Below are 24,941 nucleotides of genomic sequence, written 5' to 3'. Positions count from 1 at the left end.
TCCGTTGTGTGTGATTCATACCCGCATCGTGCGTGATTCATTCCCCGTGTGCTTCAGACAAGTCAGATGTGATTTTATTGAGGAAGGCCAACATTGACGTTTTATTGCGTATTCACCTGATTAAAAAAGAATGCTTTTTTAAAATGTGAACCTTTGTGATTTTTGAATCAGTGCTGAACTTTGTGTTGCGCAAACAGGATGTTGCATGACAGCTTGTGCAGACCCTTGGATGGACGTTAAGCAGGGTGTCCCGTCAGCTAGCATTATACCATACCCAAAGGGGGCAAAACCCACTTGACGCTGCGGAAACAAAAGCCTTCAATATCATTGGAATCTCTCACGATGAAGCTGAGTCCATGGACTTATCACATCATCATCGACAACAGGTCGATGGTCTCTGTCTTCTTCCGCCTCATTTCTGGTCTTGCACCCTCTGCCCTCTCCGTGCTTTGTGCCCTCCACCCCCAGCTATCTGCAGGATGCAACGCGTTCCACCAGCAACACCCTCGTAGTGAAACTGCCTAAATCCAGAACCACTGCCCACCTCCACTCATTTATTTCTCTTTTTCCCCACCTATGGAGCCAACTTCCACACTCTCTTCAATCTCATTTTTTCCTTCAGGTCTTCAAGACAACTGTTCACCACCATTTCAACTCATCCCCCATCTAAAATCATGATCTTTCCTACACCCGTCAACCCATCCGCACCCTTCCCCAAAAAATTGCTGATGTATCCATATTATCCACCCTTTGCGTTCTCCCCTACCCCTCATCGTCGTTACCTGCATCCCTTGTTTGTCCATCTCCCTCTACTTTCTCCCTCTGCTCTGCTGTTGATGTTTTCCCCTTCTCCTGCTGTTCCCTTTATGTTGTGACATGTTCTGTTCTGTGTCCCATGTCTTCCACGAGCAGAAACCATGTAAGAAAACAGGGGCAATACCCCTGGGCGCTCACCTCGTAGCGGCTGGAAAAGATAACCAGGTAACCACTGTAGGCATAGATGACCCACAAAATATGTAACGGAGAAGAAGGTACGAGAAAATACCTCGAGATCTTTTTTTCATGCCACGAACAAACTTTGGTACATCACAGGTGATAAAGGTTATGGTCAAGTTGTATCAAAATTGTGTGTGTGGTTTCAGAGAAGGAAACAAATACATATTGGGAGGGGGGGGGAAACCCCCACGTAGAATCCCTGAGACACCAACTTTTTACAGCGCGGCGACATCGCGCTGTTATATAATTGGCTATTCTGTCCTGTGTCTTCTGTCACACTTATTGGGTGTGATGTGGGCAGAGATTGCCGGGTGGATTGTGGGCGGAGATTGCCGGGTGGATTGTGGGCGGAGATTGCCGGGTGGATTGTGGGCGGAGATTGCCGGGTGGATTGTGGGCGGAGATTGTGGGCGGAGATTGCCGGGTGGATTGTGGGCGGAGATTGTGGGCGGAGATTGCCGGGTGGATTGTGGGCGGAGATTGCCAGGTGGATTGTGGGCGGAGATTGCCGGGTGGATTGTGGGCGGAGATTGCCAGGTGGATTGTGGGCGGAGATTGCCGGGTGGATTGTGGGCAGAGATTGCCGTGTGAAATGTGGGCGGAGATTGCCGGGTGAATTGTGGGCGGAGATTGCCGGGTGGATTGTGGGCGGAGATTTCCGGGTGGATTGTGGGCGGAGATTGCCGGGTGGATTGTGGGCGGAGATTGCTGGGTGGATGTGGGCGGAGATTGCTGGGTGGATGTGGGCGGAGATTGCCGGGTGGATGTGGGCGGAGATTGCCGGGTGGATTGTGAGCGCGGTTAATGCGGAAGAGCATGTTTTTTGTGCTGAATCGTTTTCTGTGTGACGTCGGAAGTTGATTTTCTGAGCAGGAAGTGATAATCTTCCAGTTCCGTGAGTTGTTGACGTGCAGCGTTGTAACTCTCGTTCTTCATTGTTTTTTTGCACGTACGTTTTTTTTCATAGCGCGGTGACATCGCGCTGTTATATAGTTGGCTATTCTGTCCTGTGTCTTCTGTCACACTGTTGGCCGCGTACGTCCCTTTGATCTGAGGGCTATAAATAGAAATTTGTCCAACGTCACAACTCTTCCCATCATGCATGCTAATTCACCGTGTCCACATTTCAATTTTATAACTGCAAAATTGTTTCATCATCCTTAACCTAGATTTTACTGCCCCTAGCCGTGTGATATCGAAGTATTCGCTTCTTGTTAAATATAGGATTAGCCCAGATCCCCCCTTAAATGCATGTTTAGCCAGGTTGTTTGGTAGTTGGACATTACATGTGTGTCGGGAGGTGTAGCAGGCTGTCCATTATTCATACAGTGGTGGTGTGCCAAAGAGGAGGTTTTCTTCTTCTTCCTCCCCCCCCCCCCCTCCGAACCATTCCCCGCCCAGCGCTCTGAGAGTGTCGGTCGGCGAGACGTGTTGGCAGCCGATTGGTGGAGGGCAGCTGCAATCTCAAGCGATGGACCAATCACGGGTCCCCGGGGGAGTGTCCAGAAGAGCGAGCGCCGGGAAGGCAAAGTTGGAACTGCATGAGGTCAGTCTGCCTTCTGCTGGATGAGAAACGACTGTGAGAGTCTGCCTTCTGCTGGATGAGAGGCTGCTGGTGTCGAGTCTGCGATCTGCTTGATGAGTGACTTGACGGCTGTTCCTCCTCGGCGATGGACCCAGTGTGCAGGTCGTCCCCAGGTTCCTCCTGAATCCAACCACGGAGCCTCTGACTGTCTTTGCTCCCGGCAACCTGAATCACGTTTTTCCATCCTGTCGATCGGCCTGCGGAGCCCAACACCCAAATTTGGCCTAGTGTGGTGAGCAGGCCAGGCCTGGATTTGTATTCTGGACCTTGTGAAAAGCCAGCTGGAGCACACCGTGGATCTTTCGCTCTTGTGCCGTCGACCTTACGGGAGCTGAACGCGCTGACGCTGGTGCGCAAGCAGTGCCGGGAGAAGGAGTACGAGCGCCATTTTGCCACGCTGGGTGCTCGAATCCGTTGACATCGGCTTGTCACGAGCCGCATTCGTGCCTTTGACACTTTTCCTCTCGTCCATGAGGCATCACCAAGTACTCTGTGTCTTGTTTGCATGTTGTCGAAGGTTTATCTCGCTAGGGTTCCCTTCGAAACCCGTAATCCGTCGCTCCCGAGTTAAGAGCGAGTTAAAGATTAATGATAATGTTCGTGAATGTTTTGCTTGTGTCTTGTACCCCGATGTGTCCCCAATAAATCTGGCTGATTCATATGAAAGTTGCCGCCTTGACTTTATTCGTGCTGTGCTGAGGAACAATTCGCTTGATTTGTATTTAAAACCAAAATGGTTACGGACTGGCAAACTTCGCTCGGTCTCTGAGAAACCCAGTCTGTAACCGGGGTCTATTTCCCCAACTGGCAAGGCGCAGGTGTACTTTGGTATCGTGATCTGAGGTGCGTAACCCGAGACCTGTGCCGAGCCAGCCGGCGTTATAACCCCTGAGACGGCGGTGCTGTTAAGTGACGCTGAATCGTCAACATTTGGCTGTCAAGAGTAGGGTGCGATTCCCGCCACCGCCCGATCTTTAACAATATCACCTCTGCGTGTTTATCTCGAAAACTGATGAACTGAAGACAAGACTGATGGAGAGAGCCCTAACAGCCACAGTGTTCAGTCGTATGACCTTTTCCACACAAAGTCTGGCAGACAGTCGACTCCTATACTGGTTATAGTAGATATAGACAGACGGACCGTGGAAATGGAGGTAGACACGGGTGCTGCCATCTTACTCATGAGTGAAGCAGCTTTCTGTAACCTGTGGGGGAATTCTGAACAACCCAGCCTCCGTTGGTCCCCGATCCGACTCACTGCATATACCGGTGAGTCAATACAAGCCTGCGGGTCGTGTGATGTCACAGTCACCTATGGCAACAACACAATAATTATAACTCTTGGTCATCCCTGGGGATGGACCCACAACTTCTCAGACAAAACTGGCTCAATGTCAAACTCAATTGGGAACACATCCACCGACCGACTTCCAAGCCACCAACCGTACTACAGCACCTCCTCGCGAGACACCCAGACATCTTCAGGGATGAACTCGGGACATTAAAGGGTTTCACGGCCAAGCTCAATGTTGAGAAAAATGTGAAGCCAATTTTCTGCAAAGCATGCCCAGTTCCTCTTGCCTTGCAAGAGAAGGTTGATGCAGAATTGGCTAGACTGGAAAAGTTAGGTATCATTGAGTGAGTTCAGTACTCAAATTGGGCTGCTGCAGTTGTTCCTGTTGTGAAGGCAGACAAATCGATACGACTTTGTAGGGATTACAAAATGTTGTTCAACAAATGTTCCACCTTGGACAAATATCCCATACCACGGATCGATGACTTGTATGCAAAACTGAGCGGAGTACAGTCCTTCACCAAGCTTGACATGAGATCGGCCTACCTACAAGTCATTCTGGATGAGGATTTCAAAGAATATCTCACCATCAACACGCATCGGGGGCTTTACAGATACAACCGCCTGAGTTTTGGTGTCAAATCGGCAACAGGAATCTGCCAACGGTGTATGGATAGGCTGTTCGCTGCTGAACCACACGTCGTTTACCAAGGTGACATCCTAGTCACTGGCCGCTCAGAGCTTCATCATTTTGACAACTTCGAACATGTGCTACACATTATCTCTGACTGGACTACACCTGCGGAGAGACAAGTGTGAGTTCATGGTTCCGTCTGTGACCTATTCGGGACATCGCATCGATGCCGAAGGCTTACATCCCGCTGAAGAGAAGATCAGAGCAATCAAAGACGCCCCAGCTCTGACCAATATTTCTGAACTGAAGGCTTACATTGGCATGCTGCAGTACTACGGCAGTTATATCCCAAACATTGCTACCATGCTTGGCCCACTGTATTGCCTGTTAAAAAAGGCGTCAGCTGGAAATGGGTCATTCCGGAGTCATCAGCCTTCCAGAAGTCCAAAGACATGCTGCAGTCTTCAAATGTGCTAGTTCACTACAACCCGACAAAGACATGGTCCTGCCATATGTTGCGAGTCAGTACAGGGTTAGTGCCATTTTGTCACACATAATGCCAGATCGCACAGAGAGACCAATCGCATTCACATCTTGTTCTGTCCCCAGCTGAGAAGAACTGCAGTCAGCTGGACAAAGGACTTGGCATTGTAAAATTTCACCAGTGTGTCTTCGGTCAACATTTCATGATTTACACGGACCACAAACCACCGATTAGTTTGCTTGGTCCAACAAAAGTTACTTCAGAGATCTTATGGCCTCGGATCATACGTTGGTCACTTTCACTGTCGGCTTATGATTACGACATTACGTACAGACCTGGCTCCACAATTTCAAATACAGACGCCATGAGTCGCCAGCCATTTCCGAACAGTGTTTGACCCCTCTGCACCTGGTGGCGTGATATCTCTGATGGAATTTTTTAATGACAACCCAATTGATGCCAACCAGATACGGACCTACACCAGGCATGACACACTTCTTTTCAAGGTCATTCATGCGACTGGGCATAGGTGGGGCCTTCGACATGATGCTGACCCTGAATTGTATTCGCACAAGGTCAGGCAGAATGAACTAAGTGTCGAGAATGGCTGCTTGCTGTATGGATGCCCAGTGGTCATTCCCCCAAACTTGTGCACAAAGATTTTGGATCAGCTTCACGATTGTTATCCAGGCATTGAAATAATGAAATCGCTGGCACGGAACTATGTCTGGTGGCCTCACTTTGACTCTGACATCAAACAGTGTGTGAAACATTGTTATCCATGCCAAAGCAGTCGAATCGCCCATGCAAAGGCACCACTGCACCCCTGGGAATGGCCCACTGAACCATGGCAGAGGATTCAGCTTGACTATGCTGGAGCCATTGAAGGCCATATGATCCTTGTTGTTACGGATGCTCACACGAAATGGATCAATGCCTATGTAACACATACAGCAACCTCACACATTACCACGGAGAGGCTGCACCAATGTTTTTCCACTCATGGTTTGCCACGCTTGATAGTCACTGACAATGGAAACTGTTTCTCAAGCTCTGAATTCACCCACCTGAATGGTATAATTCACAAGTTTGTGAGCCCACACCATCAAGCTTCAAATGGACTCTCTGAAAGCTCTGTGAGTTTCCTCAAGTCTGGTCTAAATAAGATACACGGTGGAAGCCTTCAGACCAGACTATTACGTTTGCTTTTCGCTCACCGCATCACTCCCCACACTACAATGGGGGTGACACCAGCTGAGCTGCTGATAAAACGTTTGCATACACGACTGGATTGTCTAAGACCAGACATGGTGTTGGTCGTGTATCAAATTCAGTGGAAACAGAGACTTTATCATGACAAACATGCTGTACAGCACTCTATAAACATCAGGGATCCAGTGTTTGTGAAAAACTTTAGTCGCGGAAAGGCTTGGCTACCAGAGAGGGTTCACAAAAACGAGGGACCGTTGTCCTACAAGATTAAATTAGAGCACAATCGAGTTGTCCGGAGGCACCTTGATCATGTCCGGTATCGGTCTAGTGATCCTGCAATCTTCACAAATGATGTCTCGCCACTTCCTGAACCTGTGAAGAGCGACGTTGGTGCTGCAGATGGTACTGCACCACTCCTTGAGGCTGACCCCAATAACGCTGTTGCAGCGCCACCAGCGGGGCTGTCTGTGAGCTTTGTACCCCGACGATCATCCAGTGTTCCAAAGGTGCCTATCCGCATTGATTTGTAGCCAATACTCATATATTCATGATCTTTGTTATTTATTAGTGTCTTCATGACTTGTGTTCATCTTTAATGCATTTTCACACTTAATGGGAGGGGGGAGATGTCATGTTTTCATGTATCAGATTAACCAGAAGTGTGGTTATCGGGAGGTGGGAACACAACTGGGCACGACGAAGCTGGGCCGACTGCTGGTTCTGAGGTGTCTGGGTTTGGAGCACAATAAAAGACTGATGGTGCACTCAAACTGCTTTCCCTGCTTGATACATTACAAAAACCGAGATCGGTCAAAACCGGGTTTGACATTTGCGGGTTTGACAAAATTGAACAAAGTCCTCCAAGGACTCAAAGTATCCACTTCCACTTCAGTGAGGGATCATAGTTTATGGACCAAGATGTTCAACTTTTGTTTTCTCAGTTTTGGTCTGAGAGCTCTTTTCAGGAAAATTGTGTGTGTAGTTTTGTCAAAATACAAATTTTTTTGGGGGGGGGGCAACCCTCCTCCCACTCGTACACACTGACTTTTTTTTGTTGTTTGTTATCTTGCCAAAACGAAGTTTTTGTAAGATATGTTAGTCAGCTTGTGTTTTTTTTTTGTTTGTTTGTTTGTCGGTAATCACGTATAAAAAATTCTGCAGAGCACAGTTATCATTGGAAATTTTTGTAACTTCGCATATCAGAGGCCTATAGAGGTCCCTTTCAGCGCATAAAATTTTGAAGGTCAAGGTCAAAGGTCAAGGTCACTGTCGCAAATCAGGGGAGTCGACGAAACCCTTATTTTTTGAGTAATTTTAATCGGATCATTTTCAAACTTCATGGGAATATAGTTCATGGTCTGGCGCTCAGCTGATTAATTTTTGGTGGCGATTGGCCTTGACCTTCATGGTTAACGCCTAAGGTCAAACATATTTGACCCCAAGGTCAAATTTTCAAGTTTTAGGAACCATATCATGTAGTACCTCAAATTGAACACCTCGATGAGTGCTTTCTAGATATGTCAAGCTTGAGACATTATGACGTCATTTGGTGACGTTATGAGGCAAACGCATATTTTCATGGTTACTCTGTAGAACGATTCTCATCGGAATCTCTCGTAGGCAGATATTCCTCAAGGAGTCGCTCCTGGTGGATAGCAGCTCTGTTCACCTCAGTGTGACCTTAAAGAAGTCACACGTGGTCACCTTTTGGCAAGATACGGGTCACCCTGCGGGTCACATTGGTTTATTTCGTTTTTAGCTCGCCTGTTCGAAGAACAGAGAGCGACAGCGATACCCCTGGCATGAGCGTGAGCATGAAAATGTTAAAGTTTTTGGTGCAAGTTATTTAGAAGCTTGCCATTCATTTAATATGTGTACTAGGATGCTGATATTTGGCATGGATGTTCCTTTGGGGTATATTATTGATGTAGTGAAGTTGAAATTAACAAATAATTTTAATTTCTTTTAAAATTTCAACCTAAGATGGTGTCAAAGCCACCCAATGCTCGCCTGTTTATACTAGACGCTTGCCATTTATTTAATGTGTACTTGGGATGCAATGAAGTCCAAATGAAATAAATTTTGTTGGTGCACCTTTTTCAGAGACTCAATATTTGTGAAGTCAAAACACTACATATTACTTTTTCTTTTAGATGCATTTCTCATGGCAAGGCAAGTAGGTAATGTATTATTGCATAATGTTGATAAATACCATTGCACATGCACTGTTATAATTGTGATGCCATCATAATTACAAATAATAATGTATTATTGCATAATGTTGATAAATACCATTGCACATGCACTGTTATAATTGTGATGCCATCATAATTACAAATAAAAATAATACTGCATGGTAGTTTGACTTATTCATTAATAATGCTGCCACTGATCTGCTCTCTGGATGTCACTTTCCATTTTCAGCATTGTATTAATAACATTTTTGCATCCTTCTAGTCTTCATTCAATTACAATAAATTATCAAAAAAGTCATTTACTGAAAGTTTTTTGGTAAATTCATAGAAGGTACTTCAGTATTTTTGGCACAAAATATTTTCTCTGTGTGTTTATTTGGTATTTGTGAATTTGTTATATTTAGACCGCCTGTTCGAAGAACAGAGAGCTATAGCGATACCCCCGGCGTGAGCGTGAGCGTCAGCGTGAGCGTGAAAATGTTAAAGTTTTTGGTGCAAGTTATTTCCTTTCTAATGTTTTTATCTACCACACTATTTTTTACTAATTACAATATACAAATACTGTATATATATATATATATATATATATATATATATATATATATATATATATATATATATAGCTGTATATGTATATATGTATATATATATATATATATATATATATATATATATAGCTGTATATATATATATATATATATATATATATATATATATATATATATATATATATATATATATATATAGCTGTATATATATATATATATATATATATATATATATATATATATATATATATATATATATATATAGCTGTATATGTATATATATATATATATATATATATATATATATATATATATATATATATATATATATATATATATATATATATATATATATATATAGCTGTATATATATATATATATATATATATATATATATATATATAGCTGTATATATATATATAGCTGTATATATATATATAGCTGTATATATATATATATATATATATATATATATATATATATATATATATATATATATATATATATCTGTATATATATATATATATATATATATATATATATATATATATATATATATATATATATATATATATATATATATATATAGCTGTATATATATATATATATATATATATATATATATATATATATATATATATATATATAGCTGTATATATATATATATATATATATATATATATATCTGTATATATATATATATATATATATCTGTATATATATATATATATATATATATATATATATATATATATATATATATATATATATATAGCTGTATATATATATATATATATATATATATATCTGTATATATATATATATATATATATATATATATATATATATATATAGCTGTATATATATATATATATATATATATATATATATATATATATATATATATATATATATAGCTGTATATATATATATATATATATATATATATATATAGCTGTATATATATATAGCTGTATATATATATATATGTATATATATATATATATATATATATATATATATATATATATATATATATATATACAGTATTTGTATATTGTAAACTAACTTCTGCAGTTCTTTTGAGAAGACGTTAGGGCAGGGGTCGGGAACGTTTTTGACTCAGAGAGCCATTAAAGCAAAATATTTGGAAATCTATTTCAGTGAGAGCCATATAATATATTTTAAGACTGAATTCAACTAAATGTGAGTATAATAAGCCTCTGAATTTATTCTTTTAAATAATGTTGTTATAATACTCACCATTAATGGGACTTCTGGTGCTGCATGGATTTGCTGATGGCTTTGTAGTCTGGTTGGTACTTGGTGAGGTTAAGCTTCATGCAAGCGTTGAGGCTTTCATCCGTTAGATGTGATCGTAGGTTGGACTTGATGTTTTTAAGATGTGAGAATGACTGCTCACATGCATACGTAGATCCATACAAGGTCAATACAGCAATACTCACACGCTGCAGTGTGAGGTATGTGATAGGAAGCGCGTTCCAAGTTTTGATAATCAGCTCGTCTTCGGGTTGAAGTTTTTTCATTTCTGTCCACATGTGCTTGTTCGCCAACTCCGCTTTCTGTCGTGCGATTCTTTCCAAATCTTCATTCAGTGACTTGAACTTATTCACCCACATGTCTGAGGCCTTCAGGTCAGCCACTTCTGCTTCAAAATCTCTGACGGAGACACCAGGAATGTAACTCAGGTCGGCTGTGTTCAGTGAACACTCGTTTGGATGGGTGATGAACTTAAAAAGACGAGCGTGCTCACGAAATTCTCCAAAGCGTGCTTTGAATGACTGTAGGAGACTGGATGTGAAGCCAGCTAACTGGTGGAGATCAAAGTTTTGAGTGGGCTCACTTGCTGTGCATGCATCTTTAAATTGTCTCAGTTTTTCAAAATGTAGTAAACGACCTGTTTCAAGATCCATGATAAAGAGCTCCAGCTTGTTTGCAAAAGCAAACACGGCTTGTTGAAGGGATAACACTGTATTTCCAATGCCTTGCATTTTCACGTTGAGCTCGTTCAGATGTTCAGTCATATCCACGAGATAGTAAAACTTGAGGAGCCACTCAGTTTCGGCTTGCTCAGGATGCTCAATCCCTTTTATTTCAAGGAAAGTCCGGATTTCGTTCAAGCAAGCCACAAAACGGCTAAGCACCTTCCCTCTTGACAACCAACGCACATTGCTGTGCAAAAGCAGACCGTGATAGTTATTTCCAACTTCATCCAGCAGTGTTTTAAACTGGCGACCATTTAAGGCTCGGGCAACAATAAAGTTGATCACACGAATGACCAGCGACATCACTTCGCCAAGCTGCCCATCACACATCTGAGCACAAAGTGCCTCCTGGTGTAGAATGCAATGGAAACTTAGGATGGGTCTATTTTCATGTTCACGGAGAAGCGCCACAAATCCTTTGTTTTTCCCCACCATACACGGAGCACCATCAGTACACACTGAGATAAGTTTATCCATTCGTAGATTTTTTTCTTGAGCGAACTCCATGAAAGACTTGAATAAATACTCACCTCTTGTGGACCCTTTTATTGGCAGAACAGCAAGACTTTCTTCGCGCAGTGTATCACCAGCAGCATATCTTGCAATCACACTGAACTGCGACAAATGGCTTACGTCTGTTGACTCATCCAAAGCCAGGGAAAAAGAACGGCGCTGTATTTCTGTCCTTCACTTGCGTTTCCTCCACTTGGTTTGCCATCATGATGGTACGATCATGAACAGTTCTTGCCGACAGAGGCATGTCTTGTATCCGTTTGATTATCTTGTCTTTGTTCGGAAGATCATCAAAAAGTTCATTGGCGACATCCAGCATGAACGTTTTTGCATACTCGCCATCTGTGAATGGTTTTCCGTTCCTCACTATTGCTAAAGATCCAGCAAAGCTGGCGGAATTATAGTCACCTTGCCGGGTCCATACGCGGAGTTGCTGCTGGCTGGCTTGCACCCTGCTCAGTAGCTCTTGACATGCTTTCTTTCTGCTGTCTCCCACAGGGTATTTTGATGCAAAGGTAGCATGGCGCGTGTCGAAGTGCCGCTTTATATTCGACCGTTTCATCGATGCAATTTTGTCATTGCAAATTAGACACACTACAGAACCTGCTCTCTCCACAAAGGCGAATTCTTCGGCCCATTCGTCCTGAAATGTACGATACTCCTCATCTTTTTTTCTTTTCGCCATCTTCTTCGTCGAAGGGTTAGCTTTGAGCAAATGAGAGAGAGGGAGATGTTGACCCAAGTGAGTCTGGCTGGCCTGCACACGGGCTGACATACTCGAGAGGTGCGGCGCGGCCGGCCGACTCTGGGATGCTGTCGCCTCAGCGGTGGCGAGTGATTGGTCGAGATGAATTCCGTGACGCGTCTCGGCGGCGGCACGTCATTGGAGGAACCGAAATCACGAGTCGCCTCAGCGGTGGCGCGTGATTGGTCGAGATGAATTCCGTGACGCGTCTCGGCGGCGGCACGTCATTGGAGGAACCGAAATCACTACTCGCGTCGGCCGCATGACTGGACGAAACAAAAACCGCTTCAGACAATTCGGAGGTGTTTTTTCTTCTCTCCTTCTGCCAAGTTCAGCCCTGCACGTGAATGAAGCACGACACCATTCAAACTATAGGTAAAGCTTCTGCGAGAAATATTGGGCTTTCCAAGTTTCAAACTCCAATTTTATCTGCGAGCCAGATGCAATCATCAAAAGAGCCATACCTGGCTCGCGAGCCACACGTTCCCGACCCCTGCGTTAGGGTCTCGTCTTCTCAAAAAATGTTAGGGTTAGGGTTAGGGTTACTAATCCTAACAGCTAACCCTAACCCTAACAAATGCTTTATAAAAATATTATTAGACTAAACTTTTAAAAACGATAAATGTATAAACAGGTGAGCATTGGGTGGCTTTGACACCAACTCTCTGGTTTTTAGTGGTGTGAACAAACTTTGGTACATCGCGGGTGATGAAGGTTGTGGTCAAGTTTCATCATAATTGTGTGTGCAGTTTCAGAGAAGAAGTTGCATATGTTTATGGATGGATGGATGACATGTCATCAAGTTAGCTACCCTGAACTACGTTCCAAGTGAGCTAAAAATTAAGTTGAATGCTTTGCTTAAATAAATACACTGAGTTATAAAAATCACTTTTGTTGAAATTTTCAGATTTCACTCCAGATTGACACTTATTTGGTCTACGAGCTCCGATACTCAAATCAGATATAATATTTTGATTACCGTATTTTCGTCAAGTGTAACGCCTGGTGTTGGCGCAGTGGTTAGGGCAGCGGCTTGGGATCCAAAAGGTCCTGAGTTCAATTCCCGTTGGGCCACTGAATTAATACACCAGGGGGTTGACTCAGCCTGTCATCCTTCCGAGGTCGGCGAAATGAGTACCAGTATACTGGGCCGGTGTATACCCCGGTTAAAATAGGTGTACCATATCCCTGTGTCGTAAGAGGCGACCAGGGTTGCGTCAGGAAGGGCATCTGGCGTAAAACATGTGCCAAATCACAATGCGGATCATTCGGATGATCCGCTGTGGCGACCCCTTTCGGGAGCAGCCGAAAGAAGAAGAAGAAGAAGTATATATATATATATATATATATATATATATATATATATTGCTTTAAAATGATTTGTATCAGACTTCACTGCAATGCTTTATAAAAAATATTATTAGACTAAACTTTTAAAAACGATAAATGTATAAACAGGTGAGCATTGGGTGGCTTTGACACCAACTCTCTGGTTTTTAGTGGTGTGAACAAACTTTGGTACATCACGGGTGATGAAAGTTGTGGTCAAGTTTCATCATAATTGTGTGTGCAGTTTCAGAGAAGAAGTTGCATATGTTTATGGATGGATGGATGACATGCCATCAAGTAAGCTACCCTGAACTACGTTCCAAGTGAGCTAAAAATTAAGTTGAATGCTTTGCTTAAATAAATACACTGAGTTATAAAAATCACTATTTTGTTGAAATTTTCAGATTTCACTCCAGATTGACACTTATCTGGTCCACGAGCTCCGATACTCAAATCAGATATAATATTTTGATTACCGTATTTTCCGGTGTATTAACCACACCCATGTTTTTCATCCTCAGAATAAATGAATATATTGATCATTTTATTTTCTGATCTAAATCGAAACATGTTTGTACATTAACTTTGTATGGAACAAAGTGATGGAGGTGTGGTGGAAAATTTCTTTTCAAATATTAGCTTTATGGTTTTTTTTTCTTTGGCTGTGGCTCAATTAAGCCGAACGATTGATTTAACTTCGCAAATAAAGGCTTTTTGCCCATATAATAAATATATTAGTGAAAACCAATATGATAGACAATGATTGATTTAAATGCTCATTAAAAACATGATTATTATTCATTTTATGAGTATGTATATTCATTAATTTGATTGAAGCTTGTGTGATGACAAATATAAGTCCCATGGACATGCATATAAGGTCCGTACTCTTATTGCAACTGAAACTAATAGCTAACAAAATACTTATGTATGGTGAAAGTGGGGTATTCGATGATGAACCCACTCGCCCAGTAAGCTAAGCAAGTTGGAATGTTCGACTAATATGCTGCACCAACCATTTTCTGTCATATAAGGTGATACTCATTTCCTCTTGTATGCTTTCAAAAGCTTATAAATGCTAGTAAAGGCATTGCCACGCCCACGGGTCCCGAGTGTATGATGAGGGGGTTAATCCCCGTTTCTCCTCGGAAGGACTGGACCTGGGGCCACCATTCACAATTAACTTTGTGGCACGGTGGGTTGCCTAAAAACCACGAACGCCAATAAGTTAATCACAAGTTCCAGTGTCCACCATCTAATTGGAGGTCACGTGGCCTCCTGACCGGGGAACGTGACCTTGGCGATGCACCAATCTTATCTTGATTAGATTTTAAGTCATGCGGCCGAGCATTTACCGCTGGTGCATGCCGACTATGACAGGTTAATTTGCTTGGGAATTATAATCTCCCAGTCTATCTTTGTTTAGAGAATGCTGGATCGTTGGAAGGAAATGACAATCACGGACAGGTGGAAACGTCAACAAGGAATTTATTATTCAGAAAAATTAATAAACTGAAGGACTTTTCATTTCCTTGTCAATTAAACGGGTGAATTCAAATCAAATGTTCAATCAACAAAATAATCTCAATCAAATAAAGAATTCAACAAGCATTTATAGAAAAATGGACAAGGAGCAGATGCTTATCACTTTGTCTTACTTAACAATTAAACACGAGACATGGGTACCCATCAGACCATTCAGGGGGAAAAGAAATCCAGCCTCAGCTTAACAGGGCAGAAGTCGTGTGTCTATTAAAATAATCCAAAATGTGTAAGCGGGCCTTGGTCTGTCTCTTTGAATGAACTCTCCACAGCTTAGCTCATTTCTCTTGTTGGCGCTTTGCCTCACCATACACCCACCTGCAAACAGGCTCCAATACAAATTGATGTCACATCGTCATTCCCAGGAACCAGTAGGGCCAAGAACCAGTCAGACCGAGCAGAACCAGCAGGAACAGTCCAACTGCCACCAACCGCCGTTGCTGGTGTCATCAGGATCTCTCACCAACTGTCATCAGGGCGATCCTGCCATCATTTTATAGGTGATTAGTGTGAGCGGAGCCTCAAGCACGACTTCAGCCAAATCCAGCTTGCTTCTTGGCGCATTCCTGCATGAGACGTCCAAAAGTCCATTCTTGCGCTCATTCAAGATGCAACTCATATTAACACAGGCCTGGCTTATGGCGCCATGTTTGGAGCGGTGGACGAACGCCAGAAAGCGTCCATTTGCCAGAACAAACAAGCGGAAACATGAAGCGCTCACAGAACGTTAACGGGTAATCATCGCCTCTTTGTTTAGCCCGATATGAAGAAGAACCGGTCAGCATCCACAAAGCTGCTGAACTGGGGTGTCGATCGCTGATGAAAGAAGGTGGGTGCCTGAGGTAAACGATCCGAGACCACAGCCATGTTTGATCGCCAAAAGAACCGAGCAGCACTGGTACTTCTTAAAGCTTCACCGTCCCACATGGCTCCCAACTATCGTGAGATTCTTCTTCTTTATTTTAAATCTATTTCTTGCCCTCGTATAGAAAAGCACAAGGGGTTGATTGATTGTTCCTCGCTTTAAACCATGCCCCGCTATCCAGCATTTGCTGGCATAGCGTCAGCATGTAAGAAACAAGCTTGGTGGATTAATTCTGCCTGCATCGGATGTTCATGTAGAAAATGATGCATGTAAAAAGATAGTCACCACTACAAGTCCCTCGTCCATCCACCCCTTCTGCTGCACACGAACAATGACGCCGGCTGGAAACTTGTCTTTGGGCTCTGTGGGTGCTCCGTTATTGGACTCTCGCTATTGTGAATAATTCTTCTTTTGATATGAGACCAGTTGTTCTTCTTCTTTTGTGTTTAATGACATTTTCAGAGCTGCGAGGCTCTACAGAAGTCACGCACATAAACTCCGGGTGTCTCTGGACGTTTCCGAGCGTGACTTATTTGATTTCCGCACATGGTTAATAAAACACTGAGCAAATTCTTAACCTGACCCAATTTTTCATAATTTAAATGGTGGAATTGAGCTTAACAGCAGTTTCAACTGCTATGCTACAAAAGTGTTCATTTGGAATACAATTGAAATTCAGCATTGATCGTTTTTAAGACGGATTTTGTATTTCTATACCCGTGTCTTAACCGCACGAACCAACTTTTACCTTTTTTGCCAATTAAAAAAAAGTGTGGTTTATACACCGGAAAATACGGTATACACTTTAATTAGTTGTGTTGCCAAATCAAATCATGTATACACCGTGAGAGTAGATTGTGTTTTCAACTCAAATCGTGTTTCGAAGCATGTTTCACAAGGCCGAACAAAATGGCGAATTAAGACCCCAGCAAACTGACAGAGGGCTGACTAAGGATGATGCCTTGCAAAAGGTTTAATTAAATAAGGTCGTTAATCATCTTTCAAAGGGGTGTTTAAATTAACCCAAACAAGAAATTTTCATTCATGCACTCCCTTGGAGCTCCCTTCGTATTCCTGCAAAGTTTCAGGCTGCTAGGTTTCATGGTTTTGGAGGAGACACAATGACACACTCACACAATGACATTTATTAATATACTGTAGAAAGATGTTATTCTACAGCCTTCCATTCCCTCCCATCACCCATTGTTGCAAGAGTTTCTGAATATTAGGATGTTTTGGTGCATATCATTAATCTTATTCTTAAACATTTCAACCATCTCCCATAAATCTTCTGGTATACAGGCACATGGAATGGCTGTGAGGATCAATGAATTTGTATGAATATAATTTGGAAGAAGCAGAGAGGAAAAAAAAAAATCACAACAATGTTCAACTTCAATTGAGATAACAATTATAATAAAATTAAAAATATCCTTTCACACCATCAGGCATATGGGATTGCCAAGGTAGTGTCTGGTTATGGGGCACAATTCTAGATCGGTTACAACTCAAATGACTCATTTTCCCCCAGAGCTGGTATTCATTTTACCAAACTTGGAAGGATGGCAGGCTGAGTCGACCTACCTGGTGTTATTTATGGCACAAAAGAGGTTCGAATTCAGGACCTTAAGATCTTAAGGCAGCCATCTTAACCATTAAGCCACCACCGGGCTAAATGAAATACTAAACACAGCGACAATTGAAGAAAATCAAGTTTTAAAAAGATTTTAACTTGTTTGCATCTGATAAACTCACAGCATTTTGGTATTAAAAATTATTCCAGTTATTAAAACTTTATAAACAAATTAATTGGGAAATAATCACAACAATAATAGCATCGGCATGGTCCAGATTTGTTTCAATAGAAATTCATTTAAACGGAGTCAGTTCAACCAATGTAATCAATTAATTATTGTTTATATTTCATGAGCAATTATTCAAGGCTCGAAGAGGAGCTTTTTCAGTCAATTCCGTATCAAGAAGAGGACATTTCCCATCTAGTTGTCATCTCCTTAATATCAACAAATAAAAATATCTGAGTTGAAAGATTTTGTTTTGTGACTTTCCTTCATCTTTTTTGAAATTGTGAATGTTGGGTTCTCTTCTGCTTCACTTTCAGTTCTTACATTTTGTAATTGTGCTTTATTCTTGTAGGAAAAAGTTTTCCAAAGTAAGTTAGCTTTACAGCCTCGCTTTTTTGGTGCTCATGTAAAATTGGATTCAAAGATCTGTTGAGCATTTCACATTCACAGACAATCCCACAGTTGTTAAATTAACTTGATCGCACTCCAATAGGCCTCTGCCTCCTTCACATCTCGCTAACTATAGTCTTGGAGCAAATTGATTTTATCGAACACTTCGTGAATAGTTACTTTTACATCTGGATAATCATTCTAATATTGCAACACAATGTAATGTATCACAGCCGTATTGGAACACTGACCTGTGAAAGAGCTGGTTTACAGCTTTGATTTTGTTTCTTGGGTAGAGATGTGTGTTCATCATTTATTGTTCTGCACAGATATTGTTGTACTCTTGTCTTGCATGGTAGATTTGGTGATCATCTTCTAAGCTGAGGTGTTTCTACGACGTTTCATTTCTTCACTCTTGCATCATTACCTCCACCACCGAACGTGGAAGGTTATGGTTTCACCCCGGCTGTCTGTTTGTCTGCAGGATATCTCAAAAAGTTGTGGACGGATACAGATGAAATTTGGTGGGCAGATTCGGTGTGTGACAAGGACGAACTGATTCGATTTTGGTGAAGATCCAGATCTGGATCCTGCTACTGGAATTTTAAAAGTGATTCTTCACCATTGAGAAATGGGGCCACAAACTAGAAAGCAGGATATCTCAAAAAAAGTTGTGGACGGATTCGGACGAAACTTGGACGTGTTGTTGGGTGTGTGACAAGGAATAAATCGATTCAATTTCGGTGAAGATCCGAATATATATCTTAGTTAGGGAATTTTAGCAAATTGTATTGACCATCTGTGAAAAAATTGCTCACCAAAAAATTTCTTCACCAACGTATTCATCAAGGTGTCTACTAACACCTATCAATTAGTGCAAACCCAAATCCTTGTGGAAAATTCTGGGGAGCCAATCAAAGTTCGGGTGCTCAGAGGGCCTGCGCGAAAAAAAATTGGAAAAATTAGCTTTTGCCAATATTGACTTGTGGGATGTCTAACTAGGGGTTTTTTGGGGTGCTGAATCGATTCCAACCATGAGATTTGAGGAAAAATGAATCCCTGGCCGTAAAATATTGATATGATACATTTTTAGATATCTCAGACTCAGCTGCATCATTGGAATGCTCAATACCTTCACAGCAGCGGGCCACCATCAGTACGCAAAAGGGAGCAAGGCTGTATGTACAGCTGATGCATCAGCGACAGGAGAGTCCCATGTTCCAGGAAACTCTATCCAAGTTCAATTTGTACGGCAACCATGTAGTCAGGTTCTCAGACCATGAATGGTCCGGCACATGGACCGACATCACAACAGAAACCACACTCATGCATGATGCAAAATCCTCCGGTGGTCTAAACAGTTGCCGCTTTCGGAATGAGTCTTCTCATACGTCTTGGGTTCAGACTCTGAACCACTTCACGTTCATTCACCAAGAGCTAGAAAGAAGCATGGTCAAATGTGCGGTACCTGTCCACACCGACGTTAAAAGAGCCCAAACGAAGAGAGATAACGATGCTGTCAACACCATAGTTGGGTGGTTGGAGGAAGTCAACCCTTTCGATGCCACACGGGACAAGAAGACTTTGGTGTCCTTCTCAACTGGGTTCAGCAGCACTCCCGAAGACCAAGTCAACGCTGATCAAGCAGAAGAAGTTGGCAGAGCCATACAGGCTAAGATGGATGGGAAAACAGTTGTGGATGCAATGGTAACCAAACACAAGGTCAAATCACTTGCAAGCCTCAGATCTGGACCCAAAGTCAATGGCGAGAAGCTGGTCATTGACTCACTGAAGCTATTCAACCACCTCATTGTCATCAGTGAGCGTGAAGTTAAAACCAAAGAAGCTCTGCGCTTTGAGTTGACGCCAAAACCGATGTCTCTGTTTGACAAAAATCAAAAGTTGCGAAAGCCAGACAAGGCTGCCCTCGCAAGGTCCCTGAAGGCATGTGTGGCACCTGTCGAACAACCCCCCTGCACAAGCCTTGTGGTTGATGGTGGGTGGCTCCTGCACAATGTCAAGTGGGAGGCTAACCTTACTTGGAAGGATGTTGCCGAGAGCTCTCTCCGGTTTGTGGTCCATGGGGAGCCATCGCCTCCGGATAAAGGTGGTCTTTGACTGATATGGCAGCTCCACCAAGGACCATGACCACTTGAGACGAACAAAGAATGCATGCTATGACATTCAGATTCGTCTGGATCTCAAAATCATCATTGCAAGAGAAAAGTTCCTCGATAACAAGAACAACAAAGCCCAGCTCATTCTGCTCCTTGCTGAGACATTTAGTAGGAATGGAATCAGTGTACAGCAATGCTCCGATGATGCCGACACCTCCATCATCCGCGCAGCTCTAGATGAGGCAAGAGAGTCCCCTGTCGAGGTGAGGGCTGAGGACACAGACGTCCTGGTTATGCTGATTCATCATGTTGCAGACCATCCGATCTTCCTCAAGACAGCCAAAGAAACATCTTACGATGTCGGAAAGATCCGGGAGGCCCTCCCAGAGATATACCGGAGGTATCTCATCTTCTTGCACAGCTTCTCTGGCTGCGATACAGTGTCTGCAATTTTTGGGTTCAGCAAACCAACTTTGTTAAGCCAGCTCTGCAAGACTGATGAAGCTGAGAGGGCAATGGACGTGTTTATGGACATACGAGCTGAGAAAGGTGATATCATTAAAGTAGGCTGTGATCTTTTCATGCTCATGTTCCATGAGAAATCCTCCAAAGACTTGAGATTCGACATCTTCAGCAAGCGAGCTGCTACTGGGAGCATAAAACCTGAGAAACTCCCCCCGACAACAGGAGCTGCAGCACAGCACTCTCTCTGAGCTTACCTCCAGACTAGAGACTGGCTGATGCTGCAAAGTCCATCGTTGGATGCCCGGGACTATGGATGGCAACTCACTGAACAAGGAAATGCACCAGTCCCTTCGACAGACCCCATTGCACCAGACTACCTCCTGACGTTTGCCAGCTGCAACTGTGCGGGGAACTGCAGCTCACTCGGGTGCTGCTGTAAAAAGCAAGGAGTCAAGTGTATTTGACTCTGAGCCCTCTGAGCACCCGAACTTTGATTGCCTCCCCAGAATTTTCCACAAGGATTTGCGTTTGCACTAATTGATAGGTGTTAGTAGACACCTAGATGAATACGTCAGTGAAAAAATATTTTGGTAAGCAATTTTTTCACAGATGGTCAATACAATTTGCCAAAAATTCCCGAACTATCTGGATATGAGAATTATTTAAATTCTTAAAGTGATTCTTTACCATTGGGAGAAAAATGTATTGGGCCCAATATGTTCTCGTGGATCAGGCATTGCGTGGCAGAGGTATGCGGTCTAACGAGTACCCTTCTAGTTGTTCTTGGGTTCACTTTTGTGTTGGTTGTTATTTCTTTGAATGTGAATTTGACAACAATTACCTTGTATGAATTGCATTTCAAGGTCTTCTGGGTACCATTTTACCACTTTTAGCTATTATGTTAGTTATTCATAGTTTGGTGTTAAACCTTTTTGGTCGTCCATGTGCAGGAGGTGGTTGTCTTTGTTTGTTCGGATGTCACCTCTAACCTCCTTATGGAGGTGACATTGTGTCCATCTACTTGGCTGTTGATCATGTTTTGGAGGTCAGAGCTAAGCAGAACAGAAAAGGGCAGAGGAGTTGAAGAAAGACTATCTCCCTGGAAAAGACATCTTTCTCTTTGGGTGTAATCTCTACTTGGGTTTCAGAAGGTGGAATTGAGTCCTCCAAGGACTTAAATTACTCATCTCTTTCTACTATAAGTGTATGTGTGTGTGTGTGTGTGTCATACTTTTTGTCTTAATTACGTGCATCTATTCATTAATAGGATGGAATAGGCATTAATTAATAGGATCGGCATTTCAAGGAGAATTTCCGTGTCATTTAGGCCAAAGCCCCTCATGACTGACACCTCGATTGGCAGTGCCATCTTTTTCTTTTTGGTGTCTTAGTATGAAGTCTTGTTGCAGTGCTTTGATTTCTATGTCCACGCTTGAGGGGATGGTGAAGTCATAGTGAAAACTATGTCCTTGTTTTCAATTATCGCTTTTTGTTTGCGCTTTCATTATTTATGTCAGAATGGGATATTGAAGTTTTTGCAGATGTGCAATTGGATTACTATGCGTACATTGCTGTGACTTTGTGTATACAGGTGTTTGGACAATTCTCCAACGTTTCTCATGTACCGTTATCCAGTGTGAGTCCTCATGTGTGCTTTGTAGGTTGAATTATAACCAAATGATATATTACACACACTGCACTTGTACACTTTCTCCCCAGGGTGGATCCTCATGTGTGCCCGTAAGCTTGAGATGTGACGGTATGGTTTATGGCACACACTGCATTTATACGGCATCACCCCTGTGTGGGTCCTCATATGTACGTGGTGGCTCGAGATTTGATTGAATGATTTGTTGCACACACTGCACTTGTACGGCCTCTCCCCAGTGTGGATCCTCATATGTACCTGGCGGCTTGGGTTGTGATGAAATGATTTGTTGCACATACTGCACTTGTACGACTTCTTTTCTCCAGTATGGGTCCTCAAGTGTAGGTGATGGCTCAAGAAGTCACTGAATGTTTTATGACACCGACTGCACTTAAATGACTTCTCTCCAGCATGCGACTTCATGTGTACCCGGCGGTGTGAGATGTCACTGAATGTTCTATCGCACATACTGCACTTGTATGGCTTCTCAGCAGTGTTGACTTTTGTGTGTATTCCCATGTGTCGTTGGCAGCTTGAGATACTTTGGAATCTTCTATTGCAATCACTGCACTTATATGGCTTCCCATCAGTGTGTGTCCGCATGTGTACCTTGCGGCCTGAAGTCTGACTGAATGATTTACTGCAGAAACTACAATTATACGGTTTCTCCCCAGTGTGAGTCCTCCAGTGTGCCTGGTAAGCTGAGATCTGGGTGAACGATTTACTGCAAATTGAGCACGTGTGCGGCTTTTCTCCTGTGTGTATCCTCATGTGTTTCTGGCGGTTCTGGTTCAATGTAAACGATTTATGACACACACTGCACTCAAACGGCTTTTCTCCCGTATGACTCCTCATGTGTACATTCCAGTTGGAAGGGTGTATAAATGATTTATTGCAAGCGGTGCATTGGTACGGCTTCTCCCCTGTGTGTGTCCGCACGTGTGTCTGCCAGTTTGAATGATTTGCAAATGATTTACGGCAGTCAGTGCACTTATACGGCTTCTCCCCAGTGTGTGTCCGCATGTGTTTCAGGAGCGCGGACTGAAAAGTAAATAGTTTATTGCATGTTAAGCATTTGTGACGTTTCTCACGAGTACGAGTCCTCCTGCGATTCTTCTTGGTGGAATCATTCTGAGAAAATGTCGTGGAAGAGCAACTGAATGATGACATGCATTCATTGCCCTTGTCTGTGTTTTCACAAATGCCAATATTCATCTTTACCTGGTCACAACTAGAATTCTGTTGGTAATCATTGGATTTCGCGCAGTGACTCTCCTGGTGGTGCTGCAAAGATCCCTCGTTGGAGGTATGAACATTCTTGGTGCAGGAAAACATACTGAAGATCGTTGTTGATTTCCCTGAAGATCATTCACAGACAGAAAGTCAGTCGGTGTATCAGAGGGATATAAAAACAGCATCATCATAAAGGCATGAATTTCAAAACGAAAGGAATGATGAAATTACAAACCTCTCTTGGAAATCAATTTACATTTTTAATGACACAATTACATGAATGTGTACAAGTGGGGAAAGAGGTAGAAAAGCAAAGAATTAATGAAAACTTTACACAAACATCAACAAGTGAGAAATCTCCATTACACAACAACCTGGGGGCCTCACAATAACTAATGGGATGGTTCAACCAAGCCAAGCAAATATGAAGATCTGTGTAAAAATTTGAAAGACTTTCCATCGCTGAGAAATTGAACAAAATAATGGAAATATCTTCCTTAATGATTTCTTAGGTGACATCACCTGTGAAGGATAATTAATTAAGGAGGATAATTCATTCAGGGATGTATTTTTGAGGTTTAGCGAAATACGAGGAAATTAATTTGCTGCATAATGCACCAGAAGACAAAGCCCAAAGGGGATAAAATATTCTCGAATGTTTGGGAGACACGCTCTCAATTTGTTTTTCAACGGTATAGAGAGAAAATGCACAAAAAGACTTAAATACCAGATGCTCTCCAGATCACTGGAGACGTTTGTGTTGTAAATGCCAAACTGTTTCGATCGATCTTTTTTGTTCATTGTTAACTCTGCCACCGAAGGTGGATGGAAGTTATGTTTTCACCCCTGTCTGTCTGTGAACAGGATATCTCAAAAAGATGTGGACGTATTCAGACAAAATTTGGTGAAGAGGTTGGGTGTGTGACAAGCACAAATTGATTAGATTTTGGTGAAGATCCGAATCCTGATCTGAGAATTTTTAAAGTGATTCTTCACCATTAAGAGATAGGGCCAAAAACGACGTGTTCAAATAACCGACCAAATACAGCACTGGGGTAACTGGAGAAACCCAAACAGACAAAGATGGAGTCATCAGGAGGAACCTGGATAGGATTTGGGTTTCAGCTGCTACTCCTCTACCCTCAAAAACCCATCCAGGTGCGACTAACTGAACCTTACAAAAACTATTTGAAAGATTCACCTCTCCATGACAAAGAAAAAGAAAGAAAGAAAGGAAGGAGAAATGGAGGACAAATGTGTTCAATCATATGTGTTAGATTCTAGCTGTCATCGTTGTCCATATAGCATGATATCTCAAAAAGTTGTGGATGGATTTGG

At 42.3% G+C, this 24,941-nt stretch overlaps 1 protein-coding gene across 1 annotated transcript in view; it reads right to left on the bottom strand.

Moving 5' to 3' along the window:
* Positions 1-24,941, bottom strand: part of LOC147010014 (uncharacterized) — a 104,629-nt gene that overhangs the window by 38,319 nt on the left and 41,369 nt on the right. The window contains exons 4-7 of the mRNA XM_085861222.1: positions 22,352-23,728; positions 5,734-5,930; positions 4,751-4,893; positions 4,463-4,563 (exon numbers count right to left, since the gene is read on the bottom strand). Coding sequence (XP_085717348.1) covers positions 4,463-4,563; positions 4,751-4,893; positions 5,734-5,930; positions 22,352-23,728 — 1,818 coding nt within the window. The remainder of the gene's footprint in view (positions 1-4,462; positions 4,564-4,750; positions 4,894-5,733; positions 5,931-22,351; positions 23,729-24,941) is intronic.

Source organism: Eptatretus burgeri, chromosome 17 (assembly GCF_056783735.1).
Source record: "Eptatretus burgeri isolate ZD-2024b chromosome 17, Ebu_testis_v1, whole genome shotgun sequence".
Lineage (NCBI taxonomy): Eukaryota > Metazoa > Chordata > Myxini > Myxiniformes > Myxinidae > Eptatretus > Eptatretus burgeri.
The sequence above is the reverse complement of the archived record's forward strand: the minus strand, read 5'-3'. Positions and strand labels throughout refer to the sequence as shown.